General features: G+C 37.9%; 1 protein-coding gene across 3 annotated transcripts; it reads left to right on the forward strand.

Annotated features, from left to right (window-relative positions):
* Positions 1 to 1601: 1601 nt before the first annotated feature.
* irf2 (interferon regulatory factor 2) lies at positions 1602 to 21544 on the forward strand. 3 transcript variants are annotated; one of them, XM_036568637.1, is made up of 9 exons: positions 1602 to 1820; positions 4427 to 4519; positions 5473 to 5572; positions 5864 to 6040; positions 7223 to 7257; positions 7438 to 7552; positions 9200 to 9346; positions 14091 to 14134; positions 18885 to 19208. In XM_036568637.1, the coding sequence occupies exons 2-9, from the start codon at positions 4433 to 4435 to the stop codon at positions 19206 to 19208; spliced, it is 1029 nt and encodes a 342-aa protein (XP_036424530.1). In that variant the 5' UTR covers positions 1602 to 1820; positions 4427 to 4432. The 3 variants fall into 3 exon arrangements, with proteins under 3 accessions (XP_036424530.1, XP_036424529.1, XP_036424531.1); XM_036568636.1 differs by lacking the exon at positions 1602 to 1820 and adding an exon at positions 1859 to 2140 and having other exon boundaries at positions 18885 to 21544; XM_036568638.1 differs by lacking the exon at positions 1602 to 1820 and adding an exon at positions 2138 to 2321.
* Positions 21545 to 21548: the final 4 nt, after the last annotated feature.

Below are 21548 nucleotides of genomic sequence, written 5' to 3' on the forward strand. Positions count from 1 at the left end.
GCATGTGTTTCTCAGTCATGACTACAACAACAGAGTCATGTTTCTATTTGAATGTATAAGAAAAACAGGCAAGAGATTGTGAAATGATGCAGTTACACCATGATTACATTAAAAGTTTATTTTTTTAGTGGCACAGTCCTCAAATGTATTAGTAGAGCTCCATAAGGTAAACATGCCTCCTGCTGTGAGAGTACACAATTTCCAAAGATCCGTTTCTGTGCAGAACAGAAAGCAGAACCACCAACACGTCACTTTAAACAGTTTCATTTCCATTTCTTTCAGCAAGCATCAACTTGGACTATCTTGTGCAATCTATTCAAAACAATGAGGCACAAACAGTAGTACAGTCTAACAGTAAATGGTGCCGCATAGGGAAATGCTTTCCAAACATGTTGTGACTTTTTTACTTGTTCACTCAGCTCAGTAGTGTTTGTATGCACCTTGTTAAAATTGTGTTCAGACTCTGCTGTCAAGAATTGACTGCAGTGCACCGTAAACAGGGAGTTGTTGGGTGTGACCCTGTAGATAAGACTTGAGTAAATGTGTGCTGCAAGACAAGTCTAATTAGGCTGTTGGGGTCATATGGCAATAATGTATGTAGTATGATTGAATGATAAGTTCTAGCAAGAGCTGTTACTTACAACAGCTGCACTGTAGATGTGAGTGTTTGGAAATGTAACATTGGTGCAGTTACAAAGGGGTGACTATAATATATATATATATATATATATATATATATATATATATATATATATATATATATATGTATTTTAATGTTGGCTTTGTTACTGTCCTTGATCAAGCAGACTATTGCCACCATAATATCATTGCACTGGAATTATAAATACACACAGAAAGGTGATGAAAGAGTTAGTAAAACTGCTACAGTAATGACCAGAATGAACCAGAATGGACTAAGAAATGCACCTCTGTACCTCAATTAATTAACCAACCAACTAGCAGATCAATAATTAAAAAAAATCTACCCCACACTAGTTTTTGTCAGTAAACCATGTAAGAGCAAGGAAGAAAGTCTACATCTTTGCCGCAAAAATTCTGATGAGGTCAACTCATTTTCTTGTGAACTGAGTTTCTATTCCTGCTGTCTCTCGCTTTAAGAAGATGTAAAGAACCACAGGGAAGTGAAAACGAAATTGAGCGTTATATTTTTTCCCCACCCGTATTCCGACAAATCCCGCCTCAGGCTCGGCTTGAGTATGAATTTCTAACCAATCGTAGCGCAGAACGCGGGACACTCCAGCCAATCGTAGCACAGGAATCGCAATACAGGCGTGCAGTAGCGCGCCCTCTAGCTACGTGTAATAGGAAGTTCGATTCAGTTTACCGAACCGATTCTTACGAATTGTCTGATTCAATGCGTATGATGTCTGATTCATTGATTCACAAGTCAAGTCCCCATTATTCTTATCAGCCCCGTATGCAATTACATTTAATTCAGCTAATGCGCCGCTGCTTCTGCTCACATACGTAAACTTTGCATAGACGTTGCTGCAAAAAGAGTCAAAGTTTCACGTCAGAACCGGTTAGACCGATTTATTGAAAAGAACCGGCTCACAAGAACGATTCGTTCACGAGTCGCTACTGGCCACAGCGCGAGAGCGGAGAGCTCGAGACGGGAGGGGATTTCCACCGAACACTGTTTCCTTTACTTGTTTTGCTTTCGATCTGGATACCGAAGTCGGTTTAATTTTAAGTTTCCCTTTTTGTTATCGACGCTTACGAATTAAAAGACAGGCTGTTCGCATCCTCGGCGACATTATTTACACATAACCGAGCCCGAATTTCTACACATTGCACAGGTAAAGACATTTCCGCATTTCTTATTTATGGCTTGACTATTCTTTAGCCTGTGTAGCAGCCGTGCTGTGGATAAGCACAAAAACGAAAGTACCAGTGTTTTCATCCAGTCGGGATCTGGGAATGTTTATTTTCACTTTTGAAATGACTTGACACTCTGTGGTGGTTGGTGGACGATGAAGCTGAAGTTTGGGAGCAGTTGACAGGTCGTAGCCAGAGCGACTTGACTTGACCAGAGAGAGAGAGAGTGAGTGAGAGAGAGAGAGTTGCTACATCAATCGCCATTTACAGTGCGGTGAGAATGCTAGTAACGGACGACAGCGTAAGTCTCAACGGCTTTTTCATATCTGCAGACTAGAGTGGACTGAAACAGCTGTCTTGTTTGTGGTATTGTGGAGGCTATAACTTTTATCAGTTTATCTTGACTCTCTCTCTCTCTCTCTCTCTCTCTCTCTCTCTCTCTCTCTCTCTCTCTCAATCACACACGAGTTGCTGAGTTGGAGGTAAACCTTAGAGTGCTTATAAGGCTGTTCTTGTATCTACTGTACTTACAAAGCGATGGCTGTGCATTTCTAATCTTTATTATTTTGAAAATGTAAAATTCTGATGTCATGTGACTTCTTACTTTGTATTGTAGTTTATACTTTTCCTCTTAGTTATTTCTGTGCACCAGTGCTTGATCTTGTCAATTAGTAACCTGTCTGTATATTTGGGATCTCGACTGTGCAGCGTTTTACAACTTAAGTGAGGGACATTTTGGTCACAGACGCAGTTTCGGGCTTATTTAGGCCTACATGGAGCTCGGAAGACAAGAGCTTTGAAAGGAGGAGCAGGAGGTCAAAGCCAAAGAGCAGAAGCTCAACCCTCTCAGTTTAAGCCGTGCTCTTCTCCCCATATAATTTCAGATCAGTAGCTTATCACCGTGGCCAGAGGGAAACTTTAGTGTAAAAATGCAGTGTTTAGTTTGGCTGCTCAGATGATTTATGCCTACATTCTGTAACATGAACTCATATCGTATGATAGCACAAGACATCTGGGGACCAATGTGTGGGTTTAGTAAAATGTACTGAATGTCACTTTCTTGTTTAGAGGTAAACAGTCTCTCATTGAACACCTAAGGCCCTGTATGTGGATCCACACTTCAGTTACTCTATTAACTATGTAACAAACATGTTAGTTTAATAGTAGTTACCAAATAATTCATTATAGTTACTATACACACAAAGTAAGAAGTCTTAAGATTAATACATGGATAATATGCTTAGTGTTTGTGTGGTTAAAATATAATTGTAGAGGTTATTTATACTGTATTTAATTACATGATTGCATAAACTAGTTCAATGATTCCTATGTAATTTATCTCAAATTAGTAAAATCAACCACTTAGTTAAAAAAAAAATACACTGATTAAGATAGGAGGTATATGTTTTTGCTTTGAACATAAGGTAGGTCTACCAGTTGTAAACATTATACCTGAATCACTAACCATGTTTTGTTTGTTTCGTGCCTTGCCAAAAAAAAGAGCAAATGAAAAAGACTGGTCATGCAGGTTCAAACTGAAGTTTAGCCTGCTTCATCAACAACGACAGATGCTGGCAAATCACAGGAAGATATTCATTAGAGCACTAACTTGAAACATCCGACTTACTCCTGCAGTCCTACATAACCATTTTTAATTGCTAAATTGAGTTTACATAGTTCTCAAATGAAAGTATAATGACAAGCATGAAATGCTGATACTTAGTCAGTTAAATTGAATATAATGTTACTGAATGTTGACTATATTATCCTTATATAAATTGCTATGTATGTAGAAGTAAAGAAATCTTAATATTTTGTTGACACATTGCTCAGTTTTGAGTATGATTGGGAGTTATGCTTTGGTGAGAGAAGCACACAGATCTGTTTATTTCAGCCATAACAGACACACACTGCTGCAAGATCTCATCACTGTCCAAAAATACACACACATATATATATATATATATATATATATATACAAGAAATTGAATGTAAGTGAATGTAAAGAGATTTTATTTTAAGCAATTTTGGATTTCACAATGACATTTTCTCATAAAGGACAGCTGATGTGTTCAAATGATATAGAAAAATTAAGTCATCAAAAAAGGAGATACATGTGTTTTTTTGTGTTTTTTTTTATCCAGCGAAGGTATACAAGCTTCATTCATGCTGGATAGCTCTTCAGAGCTGTTCTAGGGAGCACTGGCTTAGTGGTTGTTACTCATTTTACTTTAGCCAGACATTAAGTCAGATATTACTGTTTCTGTTTGAGGACATACGTGCACTATGCAAGCTGGAAACTCAGAGTCAAGGCAGTAGTTTTAAATATTTGGATAAAACAGTCATCTGGTTTATAGTTGGGAATTTGCCAGAATAGGATCAATATTCCAAAATAGCTTCATAGGTTAAACTAACTAGTGCATGTGGGATCTTTTTTCAGCTGTGTTTTTTTCTGTGCATAATAAAATAAGGTAAACCTGTAGTCGAGCTAATGCTATCTGAGAATGACACAGTCCAGACTCTTTGTCTATGTCTTTCTTACTCTCTCTCTCTCTCTCTCTCTCTCTCTCCATTTCTCTCCCCTTAGGCCACTATGCCCGTGGAGAGAATGCGTATGCGGCCATGGCTTGAGGAACAAATAAACTCATGTAAAATACCAGGGTTGAAATGGGTCAACAGGGTAGGTACACTGAAGTTTCTTTCAAATGAGGACAAGAAAGGATACATGACAATATCTAAATCATGTCGGTATTGGCAGGCATTTGCTTAAAAAATAGGACAGATGTTTACATTTGACCGATATTTCAAAATGATTTTGATGGCATATTTACTGAACTCAGAAAGAGCAGACCCTTTAGACAGGGCTGGACTACTGTGCTAAAATATCTGCTTTTTATTAATTTTCCTGCATTTTCTCCTATTTTTTACATTTGTGCATGATGCCAAATGTTATGCATCAGCTATACAGATATATACATAAAAAAATAACAGATATTGGCATCAGTTGACATATCAAGCAAGATGAAATGAGATTCAGAGAGACACATTTCTGTGCTCTGTCTGTGGTGTAAATACACTGTTTCCAAAAACATGTGCAGCCTTATCTAAATGATCCACATGTCTGAACTTTGTGGCGTGCATGTTAGATGTATGCTAAAGTGTGAACACCCTGGTCAAATTACATGTTTTGTTGATTTTCCAAGTGAAAATTAAGTTAACACATCCTCTACAGTGAGTACAGTTAAATATGTCTATCTAATATTTTTCTGCAAATTTTAGTGCATAGTTTCTATTTATTTGCTAAGCTTAATATACGGAAAATAATAATGATAATAATAATAATAATAATAATAACGCATACCGTATAAACATATACCATAACTTCTGAACATAACACATTTTATGTTTATTTTTCCAATGTGTTAAATTCATCACACAAACAGTAGTTGCATAAAAATGTGCAAAAGTGTGCTCTCTGTAGAGGATGTGAACTTTTTACTTAGAAAATCAACAAAACATGTAATTAAACCTTTTGCCTATGACTATATCTGAAACCTGCTAACTTCTCTTGCACACACCTACTCAAAAAATTCTCCACATGGTGACATTTTTTTGAATGGTATGTACTTACAGGAGAAGAGAATTTTCCAGATTCCATGGATGCATGCTGCACGGCATGGCTGGGATGTGGAGAAAGATGCTCCCCTTTTCCGAAACTGGGCAATACACACAGGTATAGTATATACATACAATGCACATGCATACACCAATCTATTGCCATACTCTCTTACTCATTTGCATCCATTTATTCCCTTGCACAATGACTCTTTGACTGACTAAATGACTTACTCACCCAGTCTCTCACTCACTAACAGATAACTTTAGTCTCTGAGCCAAAATGCACGGGCAAAAAAAAATTAATAATGTGAACATAAATCTGCATTGTGAGTAAGATATAATAATGACCACATCAGTATGGTGCACAATCAGATATATTCATTAACTCCTTTCATACAATATTTAGGCAAGTATCAGCCAGGGGTGGACAAGCCCGACCCCAAAACGTGGAAAGCAAACTTTCGCTGTGCTATGAACTCTTTGCCTGACATTGAGGAGGTGAAAGATAAGAGCATCAAAAAAGGAACAAACGCCTTCAGAGTTTACAAGATGCTGTCAGCGTCAGAGAGACAGTCAAAGAGAGGTCAGTGTCTGTCACATGCACCAACACAAGCACATGTTTGTATGGAGGGGTCTGCTGTGTATATGGCTAGAGTCAAATGCTAAAGTTTGAACCCCTAGTCAAATTATATATTTTATTAACTTTCTAAGAGAAAATAAGTTAACACATCCTCCACAGGGAACAAACTTTAATATGGCACACAAGCACACACACACACACACACACACACACAAATGGTAATAAATATATAGTAATAGATGGTAATAAACAACATGAAAGACATGAAACTCAACCATGCTGTTTTCTCTTTGCCATTCTAACATCGAATAAAACCAGCAAGTTGTTTCTGAATGTTTGCAGACGTAAGTGGTCAGCTTTCTATAGCATTGTTCAAGCCCTAAGAATGGAAAACAGATCTGATTGGGCTTTTTGTAGACTTCAGAGTCCAAATAGTATGTTGTGGTGGTTTTAAGGAATAGTTCAAAGAATCAAATGCACACAAATTTCGATGTACCCCAGATGTAGTCATTTAGACAAGACGTTTGCTATGAGGCTAACATTGTTAACAAATGCTAGTAGTAAATAGTCATCAAAATCTTAGATGTAAATACATCCCCAAAGCTTTTCTCAATAATGCATTTAGGACTTCAGTAAGGTCACTTGTTGATGTTATTTAGAGCACAGGATGTTTTACTGTGAGCTATAACAATGCCGTCTAAACATGTAAAATGGTTGCCTGCAGCATTTAGCTACATGGTGAGGTTTTGTTGATGTTTATAGTTCACAGTAAGTCATACTGTATCCTAAATCGCAATGACAATGACCTGGATGTGGTTTGAGCAGGTCAGGAGACGTTTTGGGGATGTCTTCACAGAACAGATTAGGTTGACAATTGAGTTCTAGCCTCATAGCTCCAGTGCTAAAGTAAAGAAGCAAAATTTGGTCACTCAACATGTCTTGGCTGACTGACTACATTTGGGGTAACAGGAGACCTAAATTTGATTTTTCACCAAACTATTTATTTAAGGAACTATTAGTAGTAGTATTATACATTTTATAGAAATATATATTATTGAAATATTAAAGAAACGTATGTTATTGTTTGGTCCAGTGTGATCTGTAGAGCATTGACTTATTCACTGTTTTTATGTAATAATTTATACCATGTGCATGTGTTTTTAATCTGTGGCTTTTGTTTTATAGGAAAGAAGAGGTTAGATAAGGAAGTAAAGGTAAAGGTAAGGTCCTGCCATTTGACACTTACTTTACAGACCGAGCAGCTTCATTCACACTAAAACCAGTGTAATTTCATTTGCATGCTCATGCAGAGAAGTATCTTGAATGGCTAATATTGGAAGTAAAGAGCATGGCCAGCTCTTTATGCCTTCTTTAGTTCTGACCGTGTGTCTGTCCTACAGGAGGAGCAGCCATGCCCGGTGTCCTCTGCCTGGGAGAGCACCAATGGCTCTGCAATGAACACAGGAGCAGGAGCAGTCACAGTCAAACAGGAAGCAGACCAACCAGCGGCCACAGGTACAGCTAAACAGTGAACTCTCAATACATACATTTGCGCATATGAAATCATATACACACACACCTCTATCCTCTGGAATCAGGCTACACATGAAACTTTTTTCATCTGAAAAGCTATTTTGGTATTTGCTGGGAACTTATGTGTTCAGACTTGTCTGCTGTTTTCTAGTTTTTCTGCTTGATGTAACTCCACCCCAGGCAGATATGCAAACCGTTTCAATTCAGTTCAGTGGAATTTTATTTGTGAAGTACTTTTTTTCACTAAGGCAGCTGGACAGAAATCTGGGTCCAGACCCTTAATTAGCAAGCTGAGGATGACAGTGGCAAGGAAAAACTCAATAAGATGGTATGAGGAAGAAACTTGTCCACCGGAGTAATGAAGTTACAGTCAGTCACATGCACATTCCCTCACATGGCACAGTTTGATTCTTAGTGATTAAAAGGTTTTGATTGTGTGTCATTGGAATATTCAGTTCTGCTTCTTTGACAGATTATTGTTCTAAAAGTGGGGCAAAATGACATGGCTACTCTAGCCCATGGTAAGCCTGCTCCAAATCAGTGTGCCTGTATGGGTTATTTTAGGCTTGTTTTCAGCAGTGTGACTCACCCTCTGGTCGAAGATTCTATGGCTGATAAAAACACAAAAGCATTCTTCTTCGTTTTTTTCTTAGGTTTTTTTATCCAGTTGTTGCATGTTGATTAGAGTTTATTTATGGATAAACATATTGTGTACATTTTTTACCTCTCAGTTTCCAGTGGATGTAAAAGCAGTTCACAGTTTATAGCACCCTGGGACCATGGCTAGTGCATAGCCACAATGAAAATTTGAGACATTATCATATTAGCTGGGTATTTAATGCAGCTATTTACAGAATTGCTGGCTTTGGGAAACTCATTTGTTTATTGCTCTGGTTCAGGTAACTAACAATGTGAAAAATTCTCAGCCATGCGTGACGTCAGTCAGGAAGATTTTATTTCCAATTGTCCAAACCAGTCCATTTTGTCCATTAATACAAACAGTTGTTTGAAATTATGTTGCTGAGATGATCATATGTTATATTACCTGCATTTTGCTTGGAGCTGTTGCAGCTGAGTTGCAAATGAGTTGCAGGATGCTTTCCATTATGCAAATCAAGTAAAATTTAGTTTCATAAGTTTTAAGCAACAAAAGTTGCATGCATAGCTAACATAAGATTAAAATCTTGGACTTCCTGCTTCTGCATTTTATCCAGTATGGTTTCCTATATATTTTCTAATGTCCCTAATATCCTTTGATTATTATTGTTTTCCTATCTGCACACGTGGCCTCCCTTCAGATAGGCCCAGAGGGTCATAGTACAGGTAAGGAAAAAAGTAGATTATATTAGAATTATTAGAGATGTACTGATACATCAGCACATACAACAGCTCTAAGTCTGTTTTCCCTCATTAAATTATCCTCCAGGAAATGATAGTTGAATTATTTCTATAGCTCTCCTTCACTTAACCCTCGTAGAGTTATCCCAGTCTGATCTAAAGTCCTCCAAGAAAAGCATTCCGCACATATACATACTCGCGCACACACATACGCACACGCATAGCTGCATTGTCAGTTCCCCCTTGTGTGTTCTTCATATTCACTCTCTCTTCCCTGTTTCTCTTCCACAGAAGTGGGTGGCCGCAGCCCCTCGGAAGACCACCTGATCATCCCGGAGGTGTGTCAGACAATCGAGGTGATGACGGAGAACGAGGAGCAGGCAGTGAGCTCCAGCCACCCCTACCCTCTCCAGATCTCTCCAGTGTCCTCATACGGAGGTCTGTCTGTCTCCCACACTCTTAAAGTGCCCCTAAAACCATCATTCAAACTATGAGAAAGATATATGTTGGATAATAAATTGTTATATATTTTTATGTATTATTGTTATGCCCAGGAAACCAGTAAAATGGCATAGGAGCATCCTTAAAACTGAACACTCATTAAGAATGCAAAGATTCATGAATATGCACAATTTTGCAAATTATAAATGCACCTTTCCCTCCAGGCTTCTAAAAGCAGTGGGGACAGATTGAGCAGACCCTTAAATGAGCTAATATTAATAGTGAGATTTTCAGTTGATCATCCAATGAAAAACAGAAATTGAACAACTGCTTAATGTTGAACAGTGCTAAAGAAAGCACAGGGGAGCTGATTATGCTGGGCTAGCTTAGCAGGCTAATAACTTAGCTTGACACACCACAGAAGAGGTCAGATTCTCTCTTTCTGTCACTCCAACATCATTCACTCAACTTCACTTGCTCTGATTTGAGTCTTTATCCTCTAAACTTGCAGATAGCAAATGTGTGTTGTGGTGTGTGAAGCTGTTTTAGCTTGCTCGCTAAGAAAACTCTAGCTTCTATTGCTAACGAAGATAGTATAGTAGAGCAAGAGTGTCATAGCTAACTACTCCACGCACAAAAACATGGGTTCACTCCCTCAGATTTTAGTGTTTATCTTTTAAACTTGGGTCATTGGATCTTCAGTGAGATGGAATCAATCGCGTGTGAAGCTGTAGCATGTTAAGCTACTGATACCTCCTACTAAGACGGCTCTATACACAATATTTGACAGTTTATTAGATGGATGTGGAATATAAATTTCACATTGTCATCATTTTAAATACGATTAGCATATATCTGTTTTAGCTAATGACTAAATGTGTAGTCTAAACATCTCAAACACTGAGTAAGCTATGTTAGCACAGACATGTTCTGTAGTTATGGGTTTCCTGTCATGACATCATATTCCTCTCATTAGCATATTTTACTATATTGAACCATGATCAATTCAGACTTATTTGTGAAGTACAAAACTAAGCTGCTACCTGACAAATAGCTTTTTTACTTGAAACGCTGAGAAAGCCCGGAAAAATTTGAACTGTGATCTGTGGTAACTATCCAAGAGGAGTTAACCATTTAAAAACACATTTTTGAGTGCAGGGGTCCTTAAAGGAATATATCAACCAAACATGCTTACATGGCTAACAACAAATGGACAGTAGTACGCATCAATTACTATGATGACATTTGCTTCAGGCTATGTGTTAGCTGTTCACTTTTTTCTTTGATAAATTGTGAGCAACATTAGCTTTTTGATTGAACTATTCCTTGAAGTCCTAGCTGGATTTGTTTTACCTGGGGAGGTATTATAATTACCAAAGAGATCAGTGATTTTAATCCAGCACCAATCTGCAATGCAGTACTAGTAGTGTGACAGTCATTATTCCAGAGTGAATAACCTTCTGTAATTCAAACTGTTAACTCCTTCAGCAATAGTGGTCATGTTCAAATCAACCTTCTACAAATACTGTAACAAAACCTACTAATTGTTTTTTTTTATTGTTATTGGTATTCAGTGTGCTATGATGAGTCAGTCCAGACCATATGTGGTAATTTGAGGAAATTACACAGATACTTTATCCTGCTTGAATTGGCCAGTTAAATTCCTTGCAAATTACGTTATCAAACCTCTTCTGGTAAAACTAATCTAGCTTGAATAGGACTTTTGTCTTTTTTATTGCCTAATGCTTTGGCTACACAGATACACTGTTTCCCAAAAAGCACCAGCATATCTGATGTTCGGTAATCATCAAAAAATCATTAAAATGTTGCTGTAACCAGCAGCAGCACTTTCTTTTAGAAGTATGCTTATGATCTTTGTTCTATGTTTCCTCATTCATAATAGGTCTTTTCCATTATGAGCACCATTTCAGAACATTCTAAAGGCCACCAGTGGATTCACACATCTGTTACATACTTTTATAACTTAAGAACATCTAGTCCATGTAGTTACTCAATAGTAAGCCTTGGAATTTAATCCTAGAGGAAAGAAAGATAAATCCCAGAGAAAAGAAAGATAAAAAAGAAGTCTCCTTAATATCTCAGTAGTTTCTCTTAGATAACACTGAGATCAGATGCAAGGGTAAACAATGTCTTAAAGGAGAATTCCACTGATTTTTAAAAAGAATTCTCTGATTAAAAGGCTAAGATTTCAACAAACATGCAAAATGCTCCATTATAGAAAAAGAAAAATTAGTCAGAATTGTTCATAGTGGTGGTGATAGAAACAAGACATCTGAAGATTCGAATGCCTCTTAAATCCCACACATGAAGTGGTTGTGAATACGCTGCCTGATGCCTGAGGCATTGTTTTATGATAATTTAGAGATCAAGTTTTGGCGTAAAATGAATTTTTGAAGTGCTGTCATGGTGTAGAGGCACATGCAAGGTGTTGTAAGGCAATATAGTCCAATTAAAACCCTATTTTTTCAGGTTTACAGTAATTTATCATTAACATTACATAATTATTAGTGTAATAGTACATAAGTAATTTTGAAGGTAAATAAAATGGCTGTATTTGCATTGTAGACAACCTGATTCCTGGTTTCTATCACCACCACTGTAAAGAAAGCCAGATCAGTACGTTTCTCTGTATTACACCATTTCACATCAAACCTCTCTGAATGAATTTGTTTACTTCTCAATAATAAAATTCTGCAGAAATTTCAAAAAAGCCATTGAATTCCCCTATATGTCTTATGCTGCTCAGATATTTCTCCTAAGCAATAGAGCCCAGTAATCTCACGTGTCTCCTCTTGATTTTTATAAGAGCTCTCAATAAAATCACACATTTTGCTCAGATTTACCAAGATAATAATGCTTCCTTTTATCTGCAACTAAGCTCACATGTCTTCTATATTTCATGTTTTTGTCTATTCTTATTCCTGGTAAGGAATTTTAGGAGAATTACCATCAAGCATCCTGAGCCATCAAAGAGCCACATTTGAGCAATAACATTTTCCTCTGGGCTTTTAGGGGGCTAAAGGGATTTGTGGTCTTTCCAGAATACAGAGTCTATTAAATAGGCACACTGTTATATTTAAGAGTGTGTTTTACGCAAACAGTGAAGCAGAAAATGGTTTGCAGGAAACACCACTTTATTCATTCTCAAGCCATTGTTTTTTCGAAATAACTGAGAATCCCCACAGACTCTGGTCTGACTCATATTTTCAGTAATTATGTTGTTCAACACTTTTAAGGGTTAACTTCTCTCTGGCTGTACTCTAACCAAGGTCATTGGCTTTGTGTTTATTGCTGTGGCTGTACCTCTGTACTGGAGCTAGGCCACTGCCTCAGCACATCAGAGAGGAGAGAGTTAATGTGTAATCCTTCAGACTGTTCTTGAAGGGGGATTTTCAGACCCATGTCTGCATTTAGCAAATCGGTTTCAAGTTATTTGTTTGTGAAAACAGAGTGACAAACAGGCACAAAATTTTTGGCAACCTGTTGTTAACCACACACCCAAGCCTGAACAAAAAAGTCCCAGCAGGCGTGTATTTTTAATGAGCAGCAGTCCTTGTCTTCTTAGAAAGCCTTGGAGGTTTGAGGGCAGGGAGTGAATGCTTTGCTCAAGTGCACCATGGTTGTGACGTTCATGATTAATCCAAACAGGTTTTTTTTCATCTGTGCTCTGTGCCAAATTCAACCTAGTTGTTTTGGTTGCCGCACACACCTTACCTTACCTGATAACCCGCAACATGCAAAACAATGTTTATATATGTGCACCATCATCATGTGGTTAACTTACTGCAGCCTTATGTCTCTGTGGTTCGTATGTGGCATTCAAATCATGTTGTAACTCTCACACTAATATTAAAGAGAAATTCCACCAATTTTTCACAAAGTTTGCATAATGCAATTGTTGAAATGTGAAAATGTTTACATGAAATCATTCACTGTAGAGAAACTTACCAGATTTCCTAATAGTGGTGGTGATAGGGGGTCGCAACATGTATAGTAATAGCCATTTTTTTGCCATTTTTTTCTCATGAACCTATCTAGCATGCTTTTAACAAATACATTTTAGGCCAAAATGTGTTGGCCTTTTGTTTATCATGCATTTGATCTCAAAACTATCATAAAGCAATGTCTCAGGCACCAGGCTGCATATTCAAAACCATTTCATGTTATTAATAACTTTCTGCAAGGGAGCTTTTAGAGGCATTAAAATATTTGGATGTCTGGTCCCTATCACAACCACTGTAAATAATTCTGACTCGATCATTTCTTTTTAATGAAGCCTTTCACATCAAACTGCTCTGAAGGATGTTGTTTGCATCTTAATAGTTTAATTATGCAGAAATTTCAAAAAATCAGTGTAATTCTCCTTTAACTTTTTTTTTCAGTTAAAAGTCTGAAATTACCTATTATATGTTGGGACTGCAATTTTATTTCTGTTTAACTAGTGAGAGTGATTACTTGTAGTATGATACATACAGCAGTTGTTGGCTTTTTATCAGTAGATCATGACTAAGCTAGTTCTTACAGTTGGTGTGGAAATTTTTAAGCACTTTATACCTGGTGAGACACAAGAGAGGTCTGTTGTGGATGAACTAGTTTTTCATCCATCTGCTTACATTCTTTCTTTCACCCAACCTCTTTTTTGCCCACATGAACCTGTCTATCAGGAAAATCCTGAGTAATTGGTCTCACCTCTCTCTCTCCTTTCTCCTTGTGTGCACAGAGAGTGATACTGACAGTGTGCAGAGTGAAGAAGACTCCAAAGAGGTACGTGCAAAACCTTGCCAAAGCAGTTTCGGAAAGCACCGTGGTTTGAGGTAGACTGAATTATTAGTGTAGTAGTGGCATTCACCCAAAATGAACCTGACTGATGGTAATAGTGTTGCAAGCAAGTAAATATGCCACTGCCTCTTTAAGATTACGTCAGAGCAGTGCCCAGAATCCACTCTCTGCTTGCTGTCTGCTTCCTGTAATGCTTGCAGGCACGTGTTTGTGCCACTACAGCCAAGAATGACTGACTCCCGATCGGTGTCGTAAAATTTTTTTTGCACTGGACCGACGCTAGGAGGAGTTAAACAAAGCTGATCCAGGATCTGCATAAAGTAACCGGATCTTTGTGGTGCACTACAGGCCTCATTAACACACAGTGTACTCACAGCTACATTTTTTGAAGAGCTCTAACAGTATTCTGGGTTATAATGTAACAGCTTGGCTTTACAGGGATGTGGATGTACCCACTTCCCTTTTCAAAGCTTAGGAACTTAAACCACACAGTGGAGTTTCTGGCGTGCCTGAGGACGGCAGCATAAACAACCTTTGGCTCAACCCCATTCTCAGTTCCCGTCCTTCCGAGTTCTGATGCAAGCAGAAAAGAAGGGAGTGAAAAAAAAGATCACAGAGTGACGTTAATTGTGTTACAGATTTGTGCAGATGTGCTGCAGCAGGTCTGAAAATTCCGTAAAAAAGCTTCCTAATATACATAAATATACATAGTGTATTACTTTGGGTTTACAGAACACTTAGTGCCATGCAGACCTATGTCTTGATGGTTATCTGAAAAACCTCTGTGGTCTACCAGACACCAGAAATAAAACTGTTAGCCAAACTGTTTAAACCAGAAGAAATATTCTGTTAATGAGCCGTACCATAACCAAATATTCTTTAGTTTTTTGAAGTAAGAGTTTGATGTAGTATGTAAATACCATCAATAGTTCCTTCTCTCACCAGTCTGTACAGTCCATACATGAGAAACAAAGCCCTATTTAGACAGGATTAGTTTATCAGAAGGACGTCAACAATAAAATATTTACATCTTCACAACGATAAAACTCAAAGTGAGTTTCTAGTGGGTTTTGTCTTCTAGGAACCAAGATCTTGCTGGTCATGTGATCAGAGAAAGCAAAAAGTTGATAATATTCTGAATATAACATAAGGCTTAATTCCAGTAGCGGCCATTTATTCAGCCTGTGGGATCTTGCATTTCTGACTGACTTTATTTTCTTTCTCCTCCTGCAAATGCATTCTCAGTATAGAGGGTGTGGATATGTTCTACTACTAAGTACTGTCGGGGGACATTGGCTGTGTTTACATGCAACGATTTTTGCCAATCCGATTGAATACAATCCGATTACAGATTCAGACTGAGGTGTTTATATGCACACTCTATTCAACGATTTGATGGAAAATCTTCGTTTACATGCTCACTACAAGTAATCCGATGCAAAATGACGCGCATGCGTGGAGTAGCGTTTAGAGTAAACGTTACCATGACAACGAACATCACGTGAGGTCCAGTCCGCGTGATATGAGTTTCCAGTTGGCGCGCTTGTGTTTTAATTGCTTTAAAATGATGTCAGACGTGCTTCACATGTGCTTATAAAGGAAGCGGCGAGAGGAAGACGTCGTGTTCTGAGACTCATAAGCTGGTCGTCCGTCCCACCGCCGTCTTTTAAAGCTCAGAGCATAAACTTCGTCTCCCCTGCAGACCCGTTTCTGCTCCGCCATGCTGAACGGTATAAACTTTCGCCATGACGCGAAGCACATGCGCAGAACATACTTACACGTTCCGATTGGAATGTAATCGGATTCAGGCGTTTACATGGCTATTATTCTTCTATTTAACGGATTATTTAGAAGTTTACCCACCTCGTTCAATCGGATAGAAATTGTATTCCGAATGGCCTCAATCGGACTAGTCTATTCCGATTGAGGTGTTTACATGGACGTGTTCTATTCCGATTGAGCTATTAGTCGGATTATTAACGGATTATCAGGCTGCATGTAAACGTGGCTAGTGTTTTGCAATTTGGGAAGTGTTTGATATGGATACGCATGCTGGGAGGCTAAATATGAGGAGCAGCAGCAATAAAAAAAAAAAAAAGATTTTTTATAACATAAGGTGACATAACCAAATATTTGCTTTTCTGTCTGTATCAGAACATAGAGATCTAACAAGATTTACATGAAAAACAGGGATGACATGTCTTTGTTGTCCTGTAGGATATGCTCATGGGATTGATTTAGCACTGGAGCAGTAATCTCATATTGGAGATATGTACCCAGGAGAAGAATTATCAGAGCATCACTGATTTTGATTAAAAAAAAAACAGTAGGTAATTCAGCCTGTTATTTTCTCAAAGGAAGAGGGAATAAAACACATACATGGCAGATCTGGGTAGAAATAAAATCACAGAGCACTACTTGTAAAAGAGGAAATAATCCCAGGACCTCATGTAAATTAAATCACCTTCGCACTGAGCTTAATCTGAGCTTAAAAAAACATTTTTAAATGTATCATTTTTATAATGCAGCCATCAGCAGTTTAGCTCCACTCATTCATGTTGAAGTTATAAGGACTGTTTCAGCCTAGATTGTTTGTTGAATGGGAAGCCAATCAGAACAATCAGAAGTTCAATCACATATATCAGCCTTAAATATATTTTATTCAAAACAGCATGTAAGGATTAGGAAAATTAGTACTGACATATAAAGCCACATCATAAGCAGACATCAGGGAAAAAGATAAAAAATACATGAGAAATGTAGGATATGGGGTCTTTAAGAGTGTAATATGAGTTTTGAAGGCAGCTTGTGCATTTTGAGTGTGCTTTTGGTTTGGTAGTTGTGGGTTTTGCACACTGAGGCCACAGGTTTAAGGTTGCATTGTGTATAGTATCAATTTTAGTGTTTGAACAGGAAAACAAGTTGTAATTCTCCCACTGTGGGAAATTCACTCCCTTACTAATGGAGCGAAGCTTAACGTTTTATGGCCTCTTTTGTGCCATCCATCACAATCATTTCAAATTTGATTTAGAAGCATTGAGGAAGCAGGTTTACGTTTGCAGTAAGCTGCAGCCTGATGATAGCATCGTGGCGACCATGATGTTGGCAGCAATGACGATTGAAGCTGTAATAAATAATCTCCGAGTTAAAGGAAGTGCTCCTTGGCCTCGCAGTCTGTCAGTTTGTGTGTTGTACTCTGTGTTAGACAGAAAGAGGTGTGTGTGTTTGTGTGAGGGTGGGCAGGCAGTAGTGTGAGGTTTCTCTGCATTCCAGAGAGCAGATGAATCATGCAGGGTTCAACAGAAGGAAGAGTAGTTTACTCCAACGTGGCAAGAGTACTGAAGAATAACACTGCGGTCTTAACTACTGAGCACTGTTAACCCACAACTGCTGTTATGTCTGTACTGTTTAAACCTCACGGCCTACGACAGAAACTGTGTTAGCTACTGAGTTTTAGCTTCAACATTTGGTGACTGAGGATTAATGATTTACATGATGTTTATCTTTGTCATCAATAAAGTGGGATTGACTCAATATGTGTATATTGTTGTTTTATGTTGTAAAGGAAGCTGGTGATTGCACCTGTAAAGCCTTGAAGCTAAGCGGACTTTGTTCAGATACATTGTTGGGTCCGTGGTAATCTCACTGATGTCTACCTGAAAAGACATGCAGAGACACAGGCTTATTTTGGGCAGATCATGTTCCAGTGTTAAGTGAAACAGATAACCAAATATTTGCTTCTCTGTCTGTATCAGAACATAGAGATCTAACGAGATTTACAAAAAAAAAAAAAAATGAAAAACAGGGATGACATGTCTTTGTTGTCCTGTAGGATATGCTCATGGGATTGATTTAGCACTGGAGCAGTGCAAAAAAAAAAAAAAGATTTATTGGCTTGTGAAATCATCTTAAGCTCCAAAATGATAGTTGTATGGAAGATGGAAAAAAGCATTCTTAAATTTTGGTGTATGTTAATGTAAAAGATTTTATTCCAAGTAATTTTGGACTATTTCTGTTGACCTATTTGTAAAATTTTCACACAACTTAAAGGGCAGCTAATGTATTAAAAATGTTAAAAAAATAAAAATAAATAAAAAATAGAAATAAACATGAAATTTCAGTTTATTGGAGCAATCATTGTTATAAAAGTACAATTTTTGTAACAAAAGTTGTGCTTTATAGTGTCCTGATCTCATGCTCGATCTGCAAGCTAATGTGTTTGTCTCCAGCTAAATCACTAGCCACAAGGAGCTTGTCATGATGTAACAATACAATCTGATACAATATGATACATTGTATTCTAACACCCCTACAATACAATGATACAGTTTGATACAGTATGATACACTGTACTGTTACATCTCTAATTTCTGGATGCCTTTCACTTGTTTTAAGTAATTTTATTTAGTGAAAATCTTATTCAGTTTGGCAGATAGGAATAATACAATTTTACTAGTTAAAATGACTTAAAGCAAGTAGGAAACAGGGTAGAAAGTCTAGACATGAATTAATGAATCTTATAATATTCTTACCACAATCTCATAACGAGAAAAAAACAGATAAACTGATTGCATTTAAGATGATTTCACTTGCCAAGATATCATTTTCTAGAGTATAAAGTTATTTTCTAGTTCCTCTTGCAGAGCTCACTGCAGATTATGTCTATTGAATGTCCTGTTACATATGTGGATTTCTGTCATGAGCCCAAATTGAATTTGTGTTTTTCGTTCTACAGCATGTGCAATCAGCTGTATGGGGAATGAATGATGTGGGTGCAAAGCCGGTCATGGGCAGCTCTATGATGCGGACATCCTTGCCCAGCATGTCCACTTTCATCACCCCGACCAAGCCTAACTTTAGGATCACGACTGTCCAGGACCCCTCTTCTCTTTCTCTTCACGGCTCCCACAGCGGTGTGGGACCATGGAGCATCCTGAACCCTTCTACTCATCCTCCTTCACACCCCCCCGGGCCCTCCAGCCAACCCCCAAGCCATGAGAAACGAGCCAGCGTCATCATGAAGACCTCAGATGTCTCCAAATCTGTCAAGAGCTGCTGAGGAAGGCTGTTGGATCCATGTCCTGAGCCTGAGGCTGCCTGGCTTCGGTGGAGGCTATGCTGGACTTTAAGACGTAGCAGAGACCTGGGCAACTTAATGTTGCTGCCAAATGAGGATCTTACAGCCGACATAAACTGTCATAAAGGATGTCTGGCTGTTTGAGTAGTTAGTGAGGATAATTGTCCTAATACAGGGCAAAGTGCATTGTCCAATGCAATTCTAGGCCTTAAATTCAGGGAGAAGTCCAGTACAGTACAGTACAGTACAATGACTTAGATCTCAAAACTGCCATTATCAGGGGTGTTTGCATCTCTTGTGGAATCTGTATATAGAGGAGAGTCAGTGGCAACAGCTTTAGCACCTTATAGAAAAGCACTGAATGAGATCATCTGTGGCCTTTTTTTACTTTCTCTGCAGCATGGTGACTGTGGAATACACTTCTGTGAGGAGATTCGTTAATCTGTGGCTCAGCAACCAAAGACTGCACTCGACAACACGATATCTTAACTCAAAACCAGTCATAGGCCAATATATTAGTGGGTCTAAAGGGAATTTTATTTTAAAGATTTTTTTATTGTCATTTTTCTCCCTATGAGTTTTGATTTGTGATTAGTGGATGTGAACAACCAAAAGCACTTATTTTATGTTTTTCCAAAAAAGAAAGTACATGAATATTATGCTTTCTACTGTATGTGTGAACATAAATGTACATTTAAACAAATTTTGCTCAACAGTGCTGTGAAAAAGTATTCGCCCCCGGGATGATTCTCTGCATTTTTTTTGGCGTATTTGTAGATTAGACAATTTAACCAGCATTTATTGTTAGCCTTGACCACAAAGACAAAAACTGAATAATTACTTCTTTAAGTTATGCAGCACAAAAAAGTAATTGCCCCTTCACGACCCCCTCAGGAGCAATGGCAACAACCGCGAATGCTTTTGGCATTTACAGGGCTCAGGAAAAACTGGGGGACGTTTGGCCTTTTCTTTCATGTGTGACTGTTTTAATGTTTTTTAACTGTTTGTAACTTTTGAGGTTCATGCCACTGAATCAGAGCAGGTTTTAAAATTTGCATGTTTTTATTTCATGTCTTTTATGGACCATTCTAGTGTGCACATGTATGCTTTGGGTCAGTTTCCTCTTGTATGACAGCTTTTTTCTGCAGCTCACAGGCTTTGTAGTCTCCTGCCAAATTCTTTATTGCTGAGCAGAATGCAAAGTCATAATGCAGCAAAGCAGCTCCAAAACAATTACATTTCTGCCATTATGCCTCAGCGTTGACCATTTTTAGTGTTGGGCAGAACCTATTTTTGTCATCTGTCCAAAAGACATTGTTGAGGACCATGTGGGTGCTTCTGGGCAAGCTTGAGACTTAAATTCCATTTTTTGCTCAGTATCTTTTTTTTATCAAATCTAGCAGAGTTATAAATAATCACTTTGTGTGTTTTTTATGTGTGATTTTGGCAAGACTGACACTCCTGGAAGTTTTACTACTGTTCCGAATTTCCTTCACTGAAGTTGAAGAAAACGTGCGTCTGACTACACACTTAAAAAGATGGTTCTTCAAGGGTTTTTTGTTAAGGTAATGGTTCTATTTCGAACCATGATTTCTCTATAGAACCATTTAATGTGTTTTATATGGTTCTATATAGAACTTTTTTGAAAATGGTTCTATATAGCACCAAAAAGCGTTTTTTTTTATTGTTACACACTTAACATTGTAACAACAGAAGAACGTTTTTTGGTTCTAAATGGAACTATTAACTTTACTAAGGAACTTAGTGTGTAGGCTTCACTGGAGCCACATTGCCTTGGAAGTGACTGTTCTTACTGATTGGCATAAACAACATTTCTTTTCTTTTTTCTTTTCGCGATGCCATTATGTATTAAATGAATACTGAGCCAAGACTGAATCTCAAGGGAAATTATTCTCATAGGACGCACAAATTATGTTTCAAATCGGGTTGAGTTGAATGAAGGTGGCAATTACTTTTTCGTGTCAAATGATCACATATTTAATTTTACTGCATCTGAAAAAAATACAACTCACAAAGCTGTTGTGTCATTTTTTCTACTTACTGCAAAAACCACTAAACAAATTCAGTGCAGGTTTGTGTACATGCAGAAAATCAGACAGGTGGCAAGAACTTTTCCACATCACTGCATGTCTGTGGCTGTGTATGGAAGCTTGTGTTCACCTAAGTGAATGTGTCTCTAAACACATTCCTTTGCTCCTCAATCCTGTGGATCACTGAATATCTAATCTATAAGATCATGTTATGTAAAGAAATGATCTCCTGACAATAAATGTTAAACACTGCTTGTTTCAGAATAACTGC

The sequence above is a fragment of the Colossoma macropomum genome, unplaced genomic scaffold (genome assembly GCF_904425465.1).
Source record: "Colossoma macropomum unplaced genomic scaffold, Colossoma_macropomum, whole genome shotgun sequence".
In the NCBI taxonomy this organism is placed as follows: Eukaryota; Metazoa; Chordata; class Actinopteri; order Characiformes; family Serrasalmidae; genus Colossoma; species Colossoma macropomum.

Excerpts from the sequence above, each read along its gene's own strand:
- irf2 (XM_036568636.1), top strand. The coding sequence starts at position 2,120 with ATGCTAGTAACGGACGACAGC. Across the intron at positions 5,573-5,863 it reads AAACTGGGCAATACACACAG|GCAAGTATCAGCCAGGGGTG; the intron begins GTATAGTATATA and ends TACAATATTTAG. Across the intron at positions 9,347-14,090 it reads TCCAGTGTCCTCATACGGAG|AGAGTGATACTGACAGTGTG; the intron begins GTCTGTCTGTCT and ends TTGTGTGCACAG.